The sequence below is a fragment of the Ambystoma mexicanum genome, chromosome 10, assembly GCF_040938575.1.
Source record: "Ambystoma mexicanum isolate Mex_15411 chromosome 10, UKY_AmexF1_1, whole genome shotgun sequence".
NCBI lineage: Eukaryota > Metazoa > Chordata > Amphibia > Caudata > Ambystomatidae > Ambystoma > Ambystoma mexicanum.
The window spans coordinates 151,797,835-151,814,553 of record NC_090932.1 but is presented as its reverse complement, the minus strand read 5'-3'; the positions used below and the strand labels follow the sequence as shown (position 1 = coordinate 151,814,553).

The 16,719-nt window shown below is 46.7% G+C and overlaps 1 protein-coding gene across 2 annotated transcripts in view; it reads right to left on the bottom strand.

The window, feature by feature from the left end:
* The window catches only part of TET3 (tet methylcytosine dioxygenase 3), a 1,124,040-nt gene that overhangs the window by 422,928 nt on the left and 684,393 nt on the right, over positions 1 to 16,719 (bottom strand). For both annotated transcript variants that reach the window (XM_069617646.1, XM_069617647.1), the window contains exon 5: positions 13,277 to 13,370. In XM_069617646.1, the coding sequence (XP_069473747.1) occupies positions 13,277 to 13,370 (94 nt within the window). The remainder of the gene's footprint in view (positions 1 to 13,276; positions 13,371 to 16,719) is intronic.

The following is a 16,719-nucleotide window of genomic DNA, read 5'->3' as shown; positions in this document are numbered from 1 at the left end:
CAATAGAGTCGCAGAGGTTGTTTGAGAATTGTCTATCGTAGCCAGAGGGTCTGTAGATTAGGAAGCTGTGTGAGAACGATGGGGAGAGGGATAGTTTAACGAGGAGTGATTCGCAGGAAGGAATGGAAGGTTGGTTGTCGATGATTGAGGCGTGGAAGTGAGACTTGAAGACACATTTTATTCCCCCACCTCTAGAGGGACGGTTCAGTGGGAAGAGGGAGTAGTCAGGGGGGAAGGCTTCATTGGCGATTGGGGCGACGTCATCAGAGAACCAAGTTTCGGTGATGAAAACCAGGTCTGGTTTGTCAGAGGCGAGGAGGTCAAAGATGCAGTTTCTGTTTTTTGCTACGGATCGGGCATCAAATAGGATGCAGTTCACTTCGGTAGGTGAGGTCGGTGATGGAGCTGGGGCGCAAGTGGGTGGGGGGAGAGAGTGGAAACTGGAGAGGGAGAGGGGTAGGGTGGTTGATGATCGATGGGAAGAGTGGGCGAGCAGAAAAGTTGGCGGGTTTCGGATGGGAGAGGGTGGATGCGTGTGTTAGGATGGTTGGGTTTGGCCCGGGGGATTTGAAGGTGGGGTGTGGGCGGTTAGGAGTTTCAGTTGCTGTTGGTGAGAAATCTAGGGAGAGGGGTTTCAGGAAGGGTGAAGCGCGAATTCAGCCAGGCTTGTCCCTCATAGATTATGGCTTGTTAAACATTGTTACTGCTGGGAAAGGCTTAGCTAGACTTCATTGGAGGATTTAGTTGTCCCCACATATTCTGAGATTCTGGTCTAACATTTTTGCATCCCGTAACCTTTCCTTTCTGCAACTCTGAATCTGCAAAGTATGGTAGTGTAAAATATAAATGCAAATACTATCCTTGTGACTGAAGGAGGGTGTGAAGTCACCTCTGCGTGTAGAAGAAGTGTATGAAGCAAATCCAAAGATTATTTACTGGCTTGTTTGATTCTGAAAAGTAATTACGTTTATTCGTATTGGTACAATCTCTTTTTAAAGTATGCTTATTTAAAACTAACGTTAAATAAATAACTCACATTTACCCGTTTTGAGATAGGCCTGGCTGTGCTCAGTCACACCACCAACTTGTGTAGTACAGACCTATACCAAAAGGTGGGTTACCGAATACCAAGCAGATAAGTGTTGTGTAGTATCACACAGCGTGACTGCACCAATTCGTACCTAACAGGTGCCACACATCATCAATTCAGTTTTGGTTAAGCCTTGGCCTTTTTAACACCATTCACCAGGCAGGTGCCAAGATATGATTTGTTTGATGTAGAAATGTTGGTAAGATTGAAAATGGCTTTGGTTTTTAATTGCATAGGTGAATCCTGTGAGGCTTAGTAATCTTGAAGATGCTTAAGAGTAGGAGAGGTGAGTAGGAGAGGTGAGAAGCTGGATCCTTGGGGTACTCCACCTACAAGTCTGAGGACGCGTCATGAAAGTGGACATGTGTGTTTCAAGCCACTCCATGAGGAAAGAAGTTATTGCAGCATAAACTGGATATTTACTCCAATCCTTTTAGAAGAATGTTGTGGCCGAGAGAAACAAAACCAGCAGAGATGTCTGTTAGAAATGCTGAATCTATAGAATGTGAGTTTTTAGAATGAGAAGGAGAATGGGGTGGAGATAGAAGGTTAAGAGTGGACGATTGGCTGGAAGAGAGAAAGTGAGAGAGGTTGTTGTCGCTGAAGCATTAACTTGTCCAAAGAAATAAAGAGGAGGATTACTCCCCTATCGCTGTGTCGCACTGTTTACCTCCACAACAACTTGACAACGAGGATGAGATAACAACTTGGAGTCGAACCAACGTGTTCAGGCCTTGGAGACACGTCAACCGGGAAATCGACAGAGAGCCTGTCCCCGATTTATCGCTGCTTTGCATCATGGCTAAACCGTGACGTGTCGGCAAAGACAGCCTATCTGGCCAGCCAAGATTGGTGGTAGCGCTAGAGAAGCATTGCGCAATGGGGGCCTGACAGATGCCATTGAAGCAGCCACTCGTGTGTGTGTGTGATAGAGCGCTTACACTAGGCGCACTAGGAGCATAGCGACACTCTGTGCCATCGCCTAGCGACGGAGGACACAGCCGGAGCAGCGCGATAATAGGAGGGAATGCCAGAAGGCATTGGCTCGAGACTGAACCATTGCCCAGCAACGAAGTACACGGTTGAAGCCACGCTTCAAAACAGGGATACCGCATGAGTCTCGCAAGTGCATGCTTCCTTATATCTTGATACACAAAAAGGGGAAACAGAACTATTAAAACATCTAGCAAATTAGGTGTTATGGGGAACAGCTACAGTCAAGATTATGGTAAACATACCTTGGCCTTTGTTGTTTCTATCCTCTCCTGGAGAACTTCTGGTAAAATGGGAGTGTAATTGCATTAGCAGTGCATGGCCCCAACTACTCTTGGGAAAGGAAAGAAGCAAAGCTGTTTCATTGTTTGGGACCAGCAGGTCAAGCTATTCTCAAAAGACTGCCTGAGCCAGCGGAAATGGGTGACATGAACCAATTTCACATGAGCATACGCAAAATGGATAAACACTTTGAGATAAAATAAAATTCTGTCTTGCTATCATTTTGCAGACAGTAAAAAGAAGCAAGGTGAAACCACTGAAGAATTTGTCACAGCACTACAAGGATAAGCCCTGAAATGTTGTTTTGGACATGGTCAGGAAGAGCACAAACATGACCTGCTGATGACAAAATTCATCAACAACAAGATAAGAGGAGTTGTGGAGGGAAAGAGACCCTACTGTGGACCAGGCCATAGAAGTGGCAAAGACTATTGAACACACAGTGAAGAGTATTAAAGAACTGCATGTGGATGGCGCCAATAGGGTGGGGAGATGGATCCGTCAAAAAGACCGAAGCGCAAGGAACGTCTTAGTACAAGGGGAGCAGGAGCAAGAAATACAACAAGCTAAGAAACAAATCTGGCAGAGCTAATGCTTATCAAGGTAGGGAAACGAGAAGTGATCTGTCGATGATCTGCGCCACCGAAGACGGAAACAAAAGGAACAGGTGGTAGGAGATGCCATCACTGTGGGAGTTACAGCCATATAGCCACTGATAGGGTGTGCATTGCCATCCATATGATTTGTCAAGACTGTGAAAGAAAAGGAAATCTGGTGAGATGATGCAGGAACTTCAGAGACTGGTGTCCGGAGGCATCAGTATGTGAAATCCAGAAAATAACTCAATGGGTAAATTCACTGACGAGAGGGAAGTAGCATAGTCAGTAAGTCAGGGGTCTGGAAGACCCAAAAGAGGGAAATCCCACACTGAAATCAATATTAATGAAGTGACTACCTCCAAGTTGATAGATAGCAGGGTGGATTTCACCCTGATTGGGTTAGAGACGTGGGGCAACAAGTTCACGTGTTGTACAATGTATGATACAATCAAGGGATAAGGGCCATTGCTTATAGGAATGATCCCATCAACAGTGTAGGAGAGTTCCAAGCTGTTCTACGATTCAAAGGATGGGAGGAGAGTGGCTGAGTACACGTAGCTCAAAGAGGGGGAGATTTACTCTCTTGGGACGACCAGGCTCAGTTTGTCATCAGATTGGACCCTCTTGATCTTGACCAAGTCCTAATGGCCCAGGAGGCACAAAGAAATCTTGACCAAATAGAAAAGATGAGTGGATGGAGAAGTATTGACATGATGTCCAGAGGTATTTGAAGACAAGATAGGACGTTTGAAGGGCTTTGGCTATCATATAAAGCTCAAGTGGGGAGAGATACCTGTGTTTCCACTGGCATTGAGAGTGGAGTTGGTGCTAGTGCTCAAGGAAATGGAGAGGGAGTCGAAGAAGCTGTCGAAGATTCAGAATGGGTCAGCCCAATAGTGCTGTGAGAATATGTATAGATCTGATGAGCCTGAATAAGTGCTGATGTGGGTGAGGAGCGAGGAACATGATCAGAGGTTGAGTAGAGTTTTGTGAGTGTTGGAAGGAGCAGGACTCACTATAGCACGGGAGATGTGCGAGTTTAGGAAGCATTGGGTAAGATTTACACAGAACTGGTAAATATTCCTTTCCTGGTTCAACCCCAGAACTTTTTTGCTTTATTAGTGGGATATTTTTCATTAATACCTCAGTGAGTGTGACCCTTCTTCCACACTCACATAATCTTGAACTCTTTTTATGGGTGTCATTTTTAAGACTATCCATAGTGTCTTTTTAAAGTTATCTTTAACAACTTATTGGCAATAAGTGTCTGTTGTTGCTGGGGTGCCCTAGGGGCTCCCCTTTTAACTTTTTTGTGCTAACCTTGAGTGAACTACAGTTCCCAGGGGTAAGAAAGGATCTTTGGATCCCTTTTTACATTTTACACTGTGAAGCCAGCACACCCCACCTTCTGTGGAGTGCTGGGGAGATACAGTTTTAATGTGAAAGGGAAATACAGTGTAACAAATCTGTTACAGTGACAAGTTTACCTTCAGTGGCTGGTGGCAGTGTTTTCATAATGAACTACCATGGTTTGAAACTACCGCGGCTGTTCGCAGCTCCGGTAACGCTAACTGCGGGAGCCATCCTTTTCAAAATGGCGTCGAGCCATCTTTGCTAAAATGGTCCCCGAACTTCTTTGTCTGCCATTTTAGGGTTTCTTGTCGTTTCTTCTTCCTTCCCCTGACCTCCAGGGTGGGAAATTCATTTCTGTGGTTTGTTTCTTCCGCAGGAGTCCTAGACTCCACGCCCAGGCTCCAGTCTCTCTGTGAGAGCAGGAAGTGAGAGAGGAGTCCAAAACTCCCCAGCCATTTATCTTATACCTTGCTTGAATGGGGAGAGATCCCAGTGCGGGGCTGGCTGTCCTGATTGGACAACCAGACCATCCCTTCTTGTAAAATGCGGGGAGAGAATGCAGAGGTTGTGCTGTAATTCCTGATAAATACTGCGAACCTTCCTTCCAATCGACCTGGGATCTCCGAAAATGATGACCCCCGACCCAGAGCCTGGTGAGACCCACTAGACACAAGAAGACCTGCATTTAAGCTGCAAGGTCTTGCCTAGCGGGTTTACCCTCCTCGCCTCAAAGGGGGTGGCTCTCCCATGAGAAGGAAGGACGAATTGTCTAGATTCGTCACAGCTGACAACTTAATTTGAGAAATTGTAGCCATTCACCTACCATTGAATCCTTTGTTCATTCTATTAGGCGATCTAGACGATCAGGACATTTTCACCCTAGGAGTACAGCATTCAAAAGTGGCCAACCACATGTTGATGGCCTCACATCTCACTATTGCCGACAATTGTAAAATATCAAATGCTACCTTGGTGCACAAGTGGCGGACACAATGTTGGCATGTGTGCACCATGGAAATGATAAGTGCCAAGCTCACCGACACTTGCTCTGTCTATGGTCTGTTTATATCTTAAATCAATTCAGAAGACTATTGTCCCATGGTCCCTCACCAGTGGAAATCATTTTCATTGTCTTGTTATATACATTAATCTAACACATAATCTCCACTTGCCTGTACTCTCTGTATACAACCTTTGCTAAAAAGTATCACTGTTAATTACCATATATTGTGCTTTGTAACATGTACCAGCGCCCATTTACTCCCGGGTCCGGAGCGATTTATAAATAAAATAAACAAACAAGCAAAGTGATCATGAATACTTAAAGAGGAAACCTGACATTGCTTTGACATGTTTGAACTTTATTTTTGTTATCTTTGGATTCATTTTTCCATGCTGATGCTCTATTGTTCTGTAGCAAGTTACATGTTATAATGAAATTTAGATTGTTCCTGGAATCATTAACTCTTTTGAAAATCAATACGTTTAAAAGGAACAAAAGTTAATAGAAAGGCTGATCTAGGATATAAAGTGACCCATCTTGTCTCAAAGATTGTACTTGCATGCGCATGGCAAATCCTATGAAGGCTGTCTCCTATTAAGAAACTTCGAGACCACAGCTGGCTCAATGAGATAAAACCCAACACTAGCTCGAAGAGTCAGAGGCATGCCACAATACATCCATAAGGTAATACACTTTATATAGTTGATATGCTGGCCAGTCAGTTAGCCAGTCAGTGGATTTCATTAAAAAAGGATCTAACAAAAAGGAGTTACTATTAGTGAAGCTTGGGAACTCTGCAGAAATTAGAAGCCGCATTCCCATCAAGTCCAACACCAGAGCTGAGATTATTTGGAATCTACTGAGCCAAAAAGCACAGCTTCACGGATGACACAACCATGAAGATAAACAGAAGACAAATAAATACAGGGGGTGTGGCTAGGCATGCCATCAGAAGATGGCTGCCTGAGTGTCTCTGGCGTGGTGAGGGTGAAGAATGCATTGTGTCCTTCTCCTGGCACCCCAGGCTGTAAGAAATGGTGCAGTTTCCCTTCTGAGCACATAGCCCCTTGTGGGGGGAAGTTTTGAGGTCTGGGGGGAGCTGGCATCCAAACGATTACTGCTGATCACAGATTCCCAGCCTTCTGACGGTGTGGCGGCTACGGACTGGGCCCAGTCGGGAAGGCGAGCCGTGCTTCTGTTGTGACTCTGGCTGGTATTCGGCATCAGAGCCGCCTTCTGAGCAACCTATCCTGCAGCGGATCACTGCTCTTTGAGCACCTTGCCGCCCTGCCGCTGTGACTGTGCGGCGTCCGGATGCGCAGCGCCTGGCCCTGGAAATGAGTGAGGCCGGGTGTGCGTGCCTCCCCAGTGTCCCTGGAACCGGCATGTGTGTCATTGGAGCCGCCCGCGCACAGTGTTCCTTTTTTGGGACGAACCAGAGCTGTGCAGCAGTTAACCCTGATTCAGGCAACGAAGCAGCAGTGAGTTGGGGCGGGCCTCACCCCCTGGGGCACTCACTGACATTATGGAGCCTGAGACCAAGGCTCTGGGAACGGGTCCCTGAGTCTTCAGGACACGCTCAACTCCGTTGTGGGGTGTAGGAGGTTCCGGTGGGGTCTGCCGACCTGTCGGTGGCTCCCCCTCACGTTGCCTGTTTTAAGCTGCATGGTCATGAAATGCAGCATCTTGTACAGCTCGTCTCAGGGGAACATTAAAATGGTGGATAACCCATAATGTTGGCTCAAATGTGAAGGTGTGCACTCCGGAAAGCTATGGGAGATGATGACGTAGATGACATCCTCTGTGGTAATGCCGGTTCTAGACTCACTGCGCCTCCTTCACTACATTGGTAGTCTTGCTGCATTTGCTTCCTACACTACATGGGGCCCAGATTATTTAAGGTGCAGCAAGTCCAGTGGTTCGCTGCATTGGGCTTCACATGCCCAATTGCAATGGTCAGGTGGGCACTGTCTTGATTCTTCCAGATGCGGCTCTCTTAAAAGGCCAAGTTGGGACGCCTCATGATCTGCCCCTACTGTGTACATGATGCTATAGCAAGAAGGAGTAGGGTTTGCCTGCAAGCCTGCTAGTTTCTCGGTCTGTCGAGGATCTAGATTTAATTTGCGGCCTCTACTAACAGCGCCACTCATTTTCTGGCTGCTGTGGCCCAGTTTGTGGGGGTGGCACAGATACCAGCCTTCTCATTCTACTTGCCACACTGGTCTGCCCTACACCTACTGAGTGAGGTGCTAGACCTCGCGTGTGCCTATACTCAGCCGGGACCGCCGGCTGAGCTGTGCCTTATTTTGCGCTCTTTGGGTCTCGATCGACCTGGCGCAGCAGTGCCAAGTGCATGCACCGCACTGGAAGTGCAGCCCCAGTCCATTGTAGGCATTGCAGTGGTGTGGACTGGCCGGCTGCTACCTTCTAGGCCCGACATGGCCAAATCTCCTAGGCCAGGGAAACCAGGGGATATCTCCAGAATGCTGTAGTTTTCAGACAAGCACAAACGCACTGAGGTCGTTGAGCCAGGTTCATGGGCTTGATCCACTCCCAGCGATGCTCACGCAGATGTCCACCAAGTGTGACCTGCAGGAACTGTTGGGTGAAATCGGTAAAGAAATTCACAAGAGCACGGAGGAACTCTCCCACAAGATCCTGGCACTGGATAAAAGTTTTGGAGGCTGAAACAGGGCTTTGGAGGTAGAGGATACACTCTGTGAAAGTCCTACGAAGTGGTTGAGTGCTCCAACAGCATTAAAGCCTTGGAGGCCAGCTGTGATGCCCTGGTGGACCAACAGGAAGATGGGGAGAATCGCTCCCACAGAAATAATATTCGGAAACGAGGCATACTGCAGCGGTGCGTGATTTTCGTGGCTGATCTATTCTTGAATTGGCTGAGGATTCCGAGATTGAACTCGACAGGACTCATTGAGTCCGAACCCCTGCCACTATGGCCAAGGACAGGCCTGCTGATGGGTTGTCCCAGGTGCACTTCTTTAAACTAAAGGAATGTATAATGGCGGCAGATAGACCTTTGGCGCCTGTCTTTTTCAAAACAAGTCACTTTCCCTGTACCAGGGCATTGCATCGACGACGACCTTGGTGAAGCGAAATGCGCTGTGCCCTAATAACTGAATGGTTGTCCACCAGGGAAGTGCCTTACAGATGGTGCATCCGACCACACTCCACTTTTCTCATCAGTGGAAGCGATGGGTGGTCCGAACGCTAAAGGATGCAGAGCGCCTGCTAAATTCAGGGGGAGGGAAGTCCGGAGAGTCAGAGGGGTTTGAACCCGGTTCCCGGCCTGGCGCCCTCACAGAAGTGGCAGAAAATGAGCAGGAGGAGGTGGGTGAAGTGGCTGTTCAGAAAGGATTTGTAATGTGGCCTGTGGGAGGGAGATTTTCACTTAGGAAGAGTTTAATGAGTGGTCATTGAGGGCTGGGTGGTAGTGATCCTGGGATCTTGGGTGCAGTTACAGTGGTTGAGCCGGGAGTGGGGGTAGTTCATTTTTCGCCCTCCAAGTCGGGTTCCCAGAGCCATGTTTGGGCATTGTTTGTGGTTGGGTGGGTTGGGGTGTCGTTCATAAATGTTTGCTGTGGGACAGCCTTTCAACATGTGACTATGGAGAGTGAGCAGTTTGGGCTGAGGTTATTGGAAGAGGGCACTTTGTCTTGAGGGGAAATGCTTGATAATGTGGGGCTTGATGTGGGAGAGGAGGACCTTGTGCCAATGGCCATGTGGCATGTACAGGGATTGAAGTCTACAATGAAAAGGAAATCTGTATTAAGCAAACTAGGGGATATGTCTTTCTACATGGTGTTTTTACAAGAAACCCAACTTCTGGTGCAGGATGAGAAGCGAATGAAGGCCAAGGCGTTTCCACACCATTTTTCTACATTTGGGAGGGAGATCGCTATCTTGGTGGGTGAGCAGATCCCGATTTCGAAGACTAAGATTCTTTGGGACCCACAGGGACGCTATGTATGTGTCAAATGCCTATTATGGAATTGCATGTTCACACTTGTTTCCCTGTATGTCCCTAATGTTGGCCAAGAGGTATTTCTGGAAAGTTTTCTTCTTCCGGGGCTCTATTTCGCTGAGCGACAAGTCATGATTGGAGGTGATTTCAATCGGGTGCCCATCCCCTGGTGGACAAGACTCTACCTCCTACTAAGTTGGATTTCAAGCAGGTTACTGGGGGGCTTCTTTGTGAATTGGGGCTAGTTGATGCTTTGAGGTTGGCTCAAGGGGAGGAGAGGGATTTCTCTTTTCATTTATACGTTCAAAGGGCTTTTCTAGACTAGCCCTCATGTTGTTGCCTAGTGCTTTGTACCTGTATGTCCATGGGGTGGATATAGGTATGGGCACCCTGTCGGATTATGCCATGGCGTCACTGTCCCTGGCATTTGTAGATAGGCCCAATAGACCCAGACGCCCATGGAAATTATATGACCCGGTGCTCAGAGACCCAGTAGTGGCTAAAGAGTTGGGGGAGGTTATTTCCAATTACTTCAGGGTAAATAATAACTCTGGTACGCCACAGGACATTATATAGGAAGCATTGAAAGCTGTTCTAAGGGGCAAGTTCATCAGCAGATCTGCTGCTTACATTAGAGAGCGACAAGTGGTCAGAATAAGGTTGGAACGGGTAGGCGAGTCGGGCACAACAGGAGCACAAGCGAATGCGGTCCCATAAGGCACTGCGTGAACGGCATGTAAAAAAACTGGAGGCGCACCTGAATGACAGGCAGGCTCAGGCAATGCTGAAGACCGACCAAACAGCATTATTATGCAAATGGCAATCGAGCCAACCGTCTTCTGGTAACCAAACTGCGTAAACTCCAAAGCTGGAATAACGTGTTAGCCTTGTGCAATTGGCAGGGGGTGGTCCAAAGGGGTGAGACAGATTAACTGGGGATTTCTGAGGTACATTTCAAGACAGCATTTAGGGGGAGACTGTTTGGGCAGAAGCTCAGGCCGACTATTCTGCCTAGTTTTATCTATTGAGGATCGGGAATCTCTAGAGGCGCCTATCTTGCCAGGGGAAGTGGAATGGGCTATTACGTCCTTAAAAAATAAGGGCCCAGGTCCGCAAGGTTTTATGGCTCCCTTTTACGTGAAGTTTAGCACACTCTTGGTTCCCTCTTTGGTGGATATCTTTAATTCTTTTCGGGTCTATGGTAGGGTTGCTCCCTCTATGGGTGTCCCCACAACTAACTAAGCCAGGCAAGGATCTGGTATTGTGCGATTCCTATCGCACCATTATCCTCACTAACATGGACTCAAATATTTTCTCTAAGATCTTAACCCGTCATATGATGGATGTCCTCCCTGGAATCAGACAGTTATCAGGCAGATTTATCATAGGTTGCAGTACTCACGACAATGTGAGGCGGGTCCTGAACTTATTGGAGGTAGGGGCGAAGTTCTGAGGTAGATTTGGGGATTATCGCACTGGATGCCCACAAGGCATTTGACAGAGTGGACTGGGGGTACCATTGTTGGGTTCTAGAGAGGTTTGGGTTTGGTCCGGGGGTTCATCGGCTGGGTGATTGCTATCAAAATCAATTCACATCCCTCTGGGTTAATGGGACCTTGTAGTCCAGCTTTTCGATCACTAGGGTTGCCTGCTATCTCTGTTAATTTCCCCCCCCGAGTATGGAGCCATTTGCTAGCCGAATCAGGGCTTATGGGGCAATAGAGAGGATCTGGGTTGGGGGAATGGACAAAAAGGTGCCTCTTTACGCAGATGATGTGTTGCTCATCCTGATTAATTGCTGTGCTTCACTTGCCGAGGTGCTGCCCGAAATTGATGGATTCAACAGTGTCTCTGGGTTCACAGTAAATTATGACAAGTCTCATGGGCTAGATGTTGCTTTCTGGCCCCAAGATCAGAGCACGATTTGCGCTCTCGTCCTGATACAGTGGACGCAGGAGGCTATCCCCTATTTAGGGGTGATCATCCCTACCAGCTTCTCTGTAGTCTTCGGTCCAAATTCCCACAGCTGTTCCAGGAGCTATCCAAAGATTTAATGAGGTGGGGTGGCCACGAGATATCCTGGCTTGGCCGTATTGCAGCTGTCAAACTGAACCTTATCTCACATCTGCTCTACTTGTGTGCAGTGTTGCCGGTGAGGATCCCCGACTCTGATCTCTGCACACTTCAGGGTAATATACTCAAATTTATCTGGGGGAATAAGCAAGCTAGAATTGCTAGAAAAGTGCTGCTGAGGTCAATTGGGGGTGGGCGTGGGGGGGATGCCTGCGGGGTCCCTGATGTCTTTCACTATATTCTGGCTGCGCAACTCATCTTTTTACCTGGGGTGATTCCAATCTGCAACCAAAGTGGAAATAAATTAAACAGACTCAGTCAAGGGTCAATCTGACTCAGCTGTCCTATATGGAAAAAGAGATATCCAACGGAGGGTCAGGGATTCTCACTGCTACCCACAACCAGGTGCACACTACTATATGGGAAGGGCTCTCCATAGGTGGGGCGTGTCTATGGCGATGGGGCCTCTTTCGCCTGTTTGGGATAACCAGTGTTTCCAGCCTGGATGCGATCGGGTGAGTTTTAGGAAGTGGATAGCGGGGGGGGGGTTTGTTGAACCTACATCAACTATACAAAGATAACTGCCCAATAATGTTCAACGAGTGCAAACCTGCTTTCACCCTACCGGAAACCGAACAGTTTCGGTACACACAACTGTAGCATTGGGCTTTTCATCCACTCCCGAAACTGGGGGCTAACAGGTCCTTCAACCCTCTTGAGCTAATGTTACAGGCAGGGTTGTTGTGGGCCAGATCTCAAAGCTATGCAGGTTGCTGGACACCGGATACCCAGTTGTGTACCTACCATACATGTCCAAATGGGAAGTGCATTTGTGATGGCCCACACAGGATGAGGCATGGTTGAGAATATGGGGTAGGATGCTTAGGTCTTCCAGATGCGTCACCGATAGCGAATGTTCCTATACATTCTGTTATGGGTGGTCTCCCGCCCCGGAAAAGGTTGCACCACATTGCGGCAGATTAGACTCCTTCCTTGCTGGCGGGGATTTAAGGCCGTGGGTTCTCTATTTCACATGGTGTAAACGTGTAGAAAGGTGAGCCTCTTCTTGAAGGAGGTGCTCTCTAAAATTAAGGACATTACAGGGCTATCAATTCCCATGGACCCACGGTGGTGGTGCTGGGTGACACGGGTGCAGGCCTATTCCCTCCGATGGGTCCAATGGCCCCTAATTGGTCATCTACTTCTAGCTGCGAAACCGTCCATTGCTTGAAACTGGAAATCTGAGGATGGCCGGTGGATCAGTTGTGGTGGGTAAAGGTATGGGATATTCTGGTTGGTGAAATAATTACAGTCTTATGTGAAGGGAGGTATGCTAAATATGTCTGTTTGGAAGCCGTTTATTGATTTTGCAGAGACTTATCCAGCGATAGTTGCTAGGCCACCCTTTGATGCAGCACTTTTCATTATTTTACAGTTATTTGATTTTGAATGGATTGACTTGGTTTCTAGGTAGGGGGTTGGGGTGGGGTAATTGGGGCCTGTTTTTGCTATGCACCTTATTTGAATCATGTGGAACTCTGTCACCTGAAGTCCTTGAACTGTGCTTGATACTCAAGTGTTTCTTTTGCTGTACCCACAGTATATTAAATAAAAGATTGTTGGAAAAAAAAAGAAAAGAAAATACTTTCCAATTTGCATAAGCATTCTAATATTTATTTGCTTATCAAAGTAAAGAAAACACCTACTTTGTGGTGAGCCAAGAACAGGCAGCACCATTACATTTTCCATTTGCAGTCAACTTGAATATAAAACAAACATTCAAATAGGTCAATTTCTAAACTTTACATTAAAAACAATTTGTTTTTTAAACTACTGGCAGTACCAAAAAGTAAAATAAGTCGTGCATGTACATTATATATTCACTTTAAGTAAATATTTACCCATTTGGCTATTGGACAACCATGGGAGCTTTTTCCTTCTTTCCCTGTGTAAATAACCTTTTCAATTCGGATGGCTTTTCCCCTTTCTCCATACCTGGATAGAAGACAGAAGATGAAAATCAGCAAGAACATAAAGGGATAAAGTCCTCTTATGTAAAACATCCCTTTTCTAGTGTATTATGTGCTTATGGAGATTATCCTGTCTCACTTGCCACAAAGCAGTAATACCTCACAGCTCTAATTTACAAATCATTGGGAATTGCTCCAATCTCCCCCCAATAGTCTGGACTCGCTCTGACTCTTCATAATTAGTCAACATCACACCCACTAAAGTTATACTTTGCGCTAAAGATATGCGAAACTCACTTTAAGATGGGGCCAAAACACCCAACCCAAAAGGAACGCCAAACCTCTATTAAGGTAGGCAACATAACAGATCAGTCAAGCTTAACCCAAGGGAAGGGAAGTAGTTTGTTAAATAAGTGTTATAAGTACATTTAAAACGGTAAAATTGCTTTGTGTAGCTATGAAAACAGTAAACCCTTGCTATATCCATTACTATATTGTAGGTCAACTACCTAGTGGTAGACACACTACATATAGAGACAAGTGTGAAAAGAGAAAGAAACCAGACATTAAAACAACCAATAATAATCAAATAATATACCAATGTCAATACCAACAGTGTTAGGAAAGATTCCTCATTAATGCACCTTTCCTTCCATTTCTAGGGACCCCAAACGTTTTGCTTTTATTTTGTATCCGCCTTGTTCTTGTCGCAGTGAAGCCTTAAGCTTCAGTACACTGGCTTTTGCTCATATGTAATGGGAAACGGACATGTCCATCAGGCTGTCAGTACTGGGAAACATTGTTTCCCTTAGTCTAGTCACTTAGTTACTACTTTTAGTAACTTGTTATCACTTGTGGTAACTTTCTATCATTGTACACTGCATCTTACAATGTACAATGGGATACACTTTTTGTTTTGCCCTAGACTAACACTCACAGGATTTTTGGTTACTCTAGGTGTGCTAAATGGACAAGCTGGTGGCAGCAGTGACTCTTAACCATTTTTTGGTGCATTTCGTTTTAGATTTACCACGTTTGGCTACTAACTGTGGCTAGTGGTCAAACATGGCCATGCCATGAGATTTTACGCTTGTCCTTTGGCCATCTGGTCTTTTAGCCTTCTTCCTGGCTTGTGAGACCAAGAAAATCCTTATATGGACTTCCAGTGCAGAGGAAAGCAGAGGCTTTTGGCGGGCTACTGGAGGGCTATGTGTGTTTGCTGCCAGGAAGTGGGCTGGAATTGTCAGGTCCCAATCCACAAACTGGTGCCAGTGTGTCTGAGTGGTATGCATGAGTTTTGCTGCCAGTGGTCCTGATTGGACCACTACTGGAAGGGGTGTGTGGGGCAGATCTGTCATTGGCTAGTGGGAGCCGCTGCTCTTACCTGGCTTTTAGGATAAGAAGAGGACCCCTGCACCCACTCTGGAAAGATCCTGGAAGAAACTGAAGCAGCCAAGACTCCTGTCCAGCTATAAGACGTGGAAGGAGACAGTGGACCATGTCGGAAGAAGGCTTGGCAACCGAATTCTGTTGCTGACCTGGTAGAGCCCTGTCCTGTGGAAGATCTCGAGCCGTCCTGCAAAGGAGCTGCGACCCTTGGAATGTAGGGATCATCAATTCTTGATGTCAGCTTGAAGTCCTAAGAAGAAGAGCCTTCAGAAATGCCCCAGGACCGTCCTGTGGCTGACCAGATCGGAGTTTGGGCTACTGTGCTGCAGACGTCACCGATCCGAGTTAAGGCCTGGAACTTGGGGGAAGCTTGTGCAACAAGGCTTACCTCTGTGAAACTATGTGGTCCTAGCATCAAGGGGACCTGAGATAGGAGGGAGAGTCTGAACGCGGCAAGTGAATCCCTTTGCGTCGCCGTGCATCAGTGGCCGTTATCTGAAACTGCTTACCTGCGTCCATTCCTGTCCTGAGATGGGCCCTGCATAGAGTTCTGCTGCCTTCTTCAATTGACCTGCCAAGTCATGTGAAGAATCAAAGTACGGGGGGTGAGTTATAACCCCTTTACTCTTTTAAAAGTTTGGTAACTTTTAGAAACTTTTAATTACTGTGGCTTCACTATTGCGTGTTCACACAAGGACTCTGAACGTTTCGAACACATTTTGCTAGCTAGTTTTACTTGTCTCCTGACACTTCGAACTGTTCACTTGACTCCAGACACCCTACCTTAATTTTTTCCAGCTTCACAAAACTGTATGGAACTTTGCTGAACCTTTGGGCACAAGGCCCCATACATTTTAGGGATGGGCTTCTGAAGTTAGGATTGGATGTCTGTGGACTAGTTGTGCTAATACTAATCTGTACCTTCCTTTTCAGGAAAGCAGATCATGTGAGACATCTACGCACTGGACAGAAATTTGGTCTGAAGAATTTCGCGACTGTGATTTTACATTTCTAGTATATGGATTAATCTGCCCCTGCAGCAAATGCTATGTGGGCCAGATAGCTCGCAAATTTAAGGAAAGAATCACGGAACACAAATCAAATATAAGGACAAACAATCAAAAATCACTGGTTACCAAACATTTTACAGACGATAGACACACCATATGCTAGGGAGATGTATCATGTTTATGCTTCATCATTCTCCTAGTGAGACTCCCAGCACTTTTTGCTGGACTTCTGGACCATTTTCTTTCAATCCTGAATGAGTGGAGCCTTTTTTCACCGATTCATTCTTGTGGGCTCTGTCTTTTGGAAGTCACATTTAAGTCACATAGACAATCGCCTAGTTATGGCCGGTGGCAGTGGATGTGTTCTGCCAACTATTGTGTATTTGTTATACCGCAGGCTATGTCCGTAGCCTCGGTAGTGCACAATAGGGGCACCGAAGAACCAACTCCGGGCCTCCCTTCTTTTTTCGCCATTACTAGCATGGTTGTTCTTTGTTAGCCCTTCTACTATTCTGGGAGGGGGAGGCCTATGTGTGTTTATTTTGCCTTTGGCAGGAACCCTTAGGTATCTCCGCCTAGGCTCCAGAGTGTTTGGGCAGGCAGGAAGTGGGGGAGGAGTTTTATATCCCCCTGTCCTTTGTCTGCCAGAGTGCCTGAATAGGTCCTGCTCCCACAGAGGGTCTGGCAGTCCTGATTGGACAGCCAAAAGCCCCTTTCTGTAAAATGCTGAGAGAGATTGCAGAGGAGTGTGTGCTGGAACTGTATAAAAGGTGAGGCTTTTGGAGTGAAAAGAAAGTCGACCACTGGAAGCTGAAGTAACTGAAGAAGACGGCCAGAGACGCCTGCAGACCCTTTTCAACACCGTGAAGCGATAACTGCTGTCCTGCCCACGTTTTCAGTGTGACAGAGATGCTCCGATGATGAGGACTCCTTCCCTTTGGCTGGTGGTAACAACCAGTCCCAAGACTAACTTTG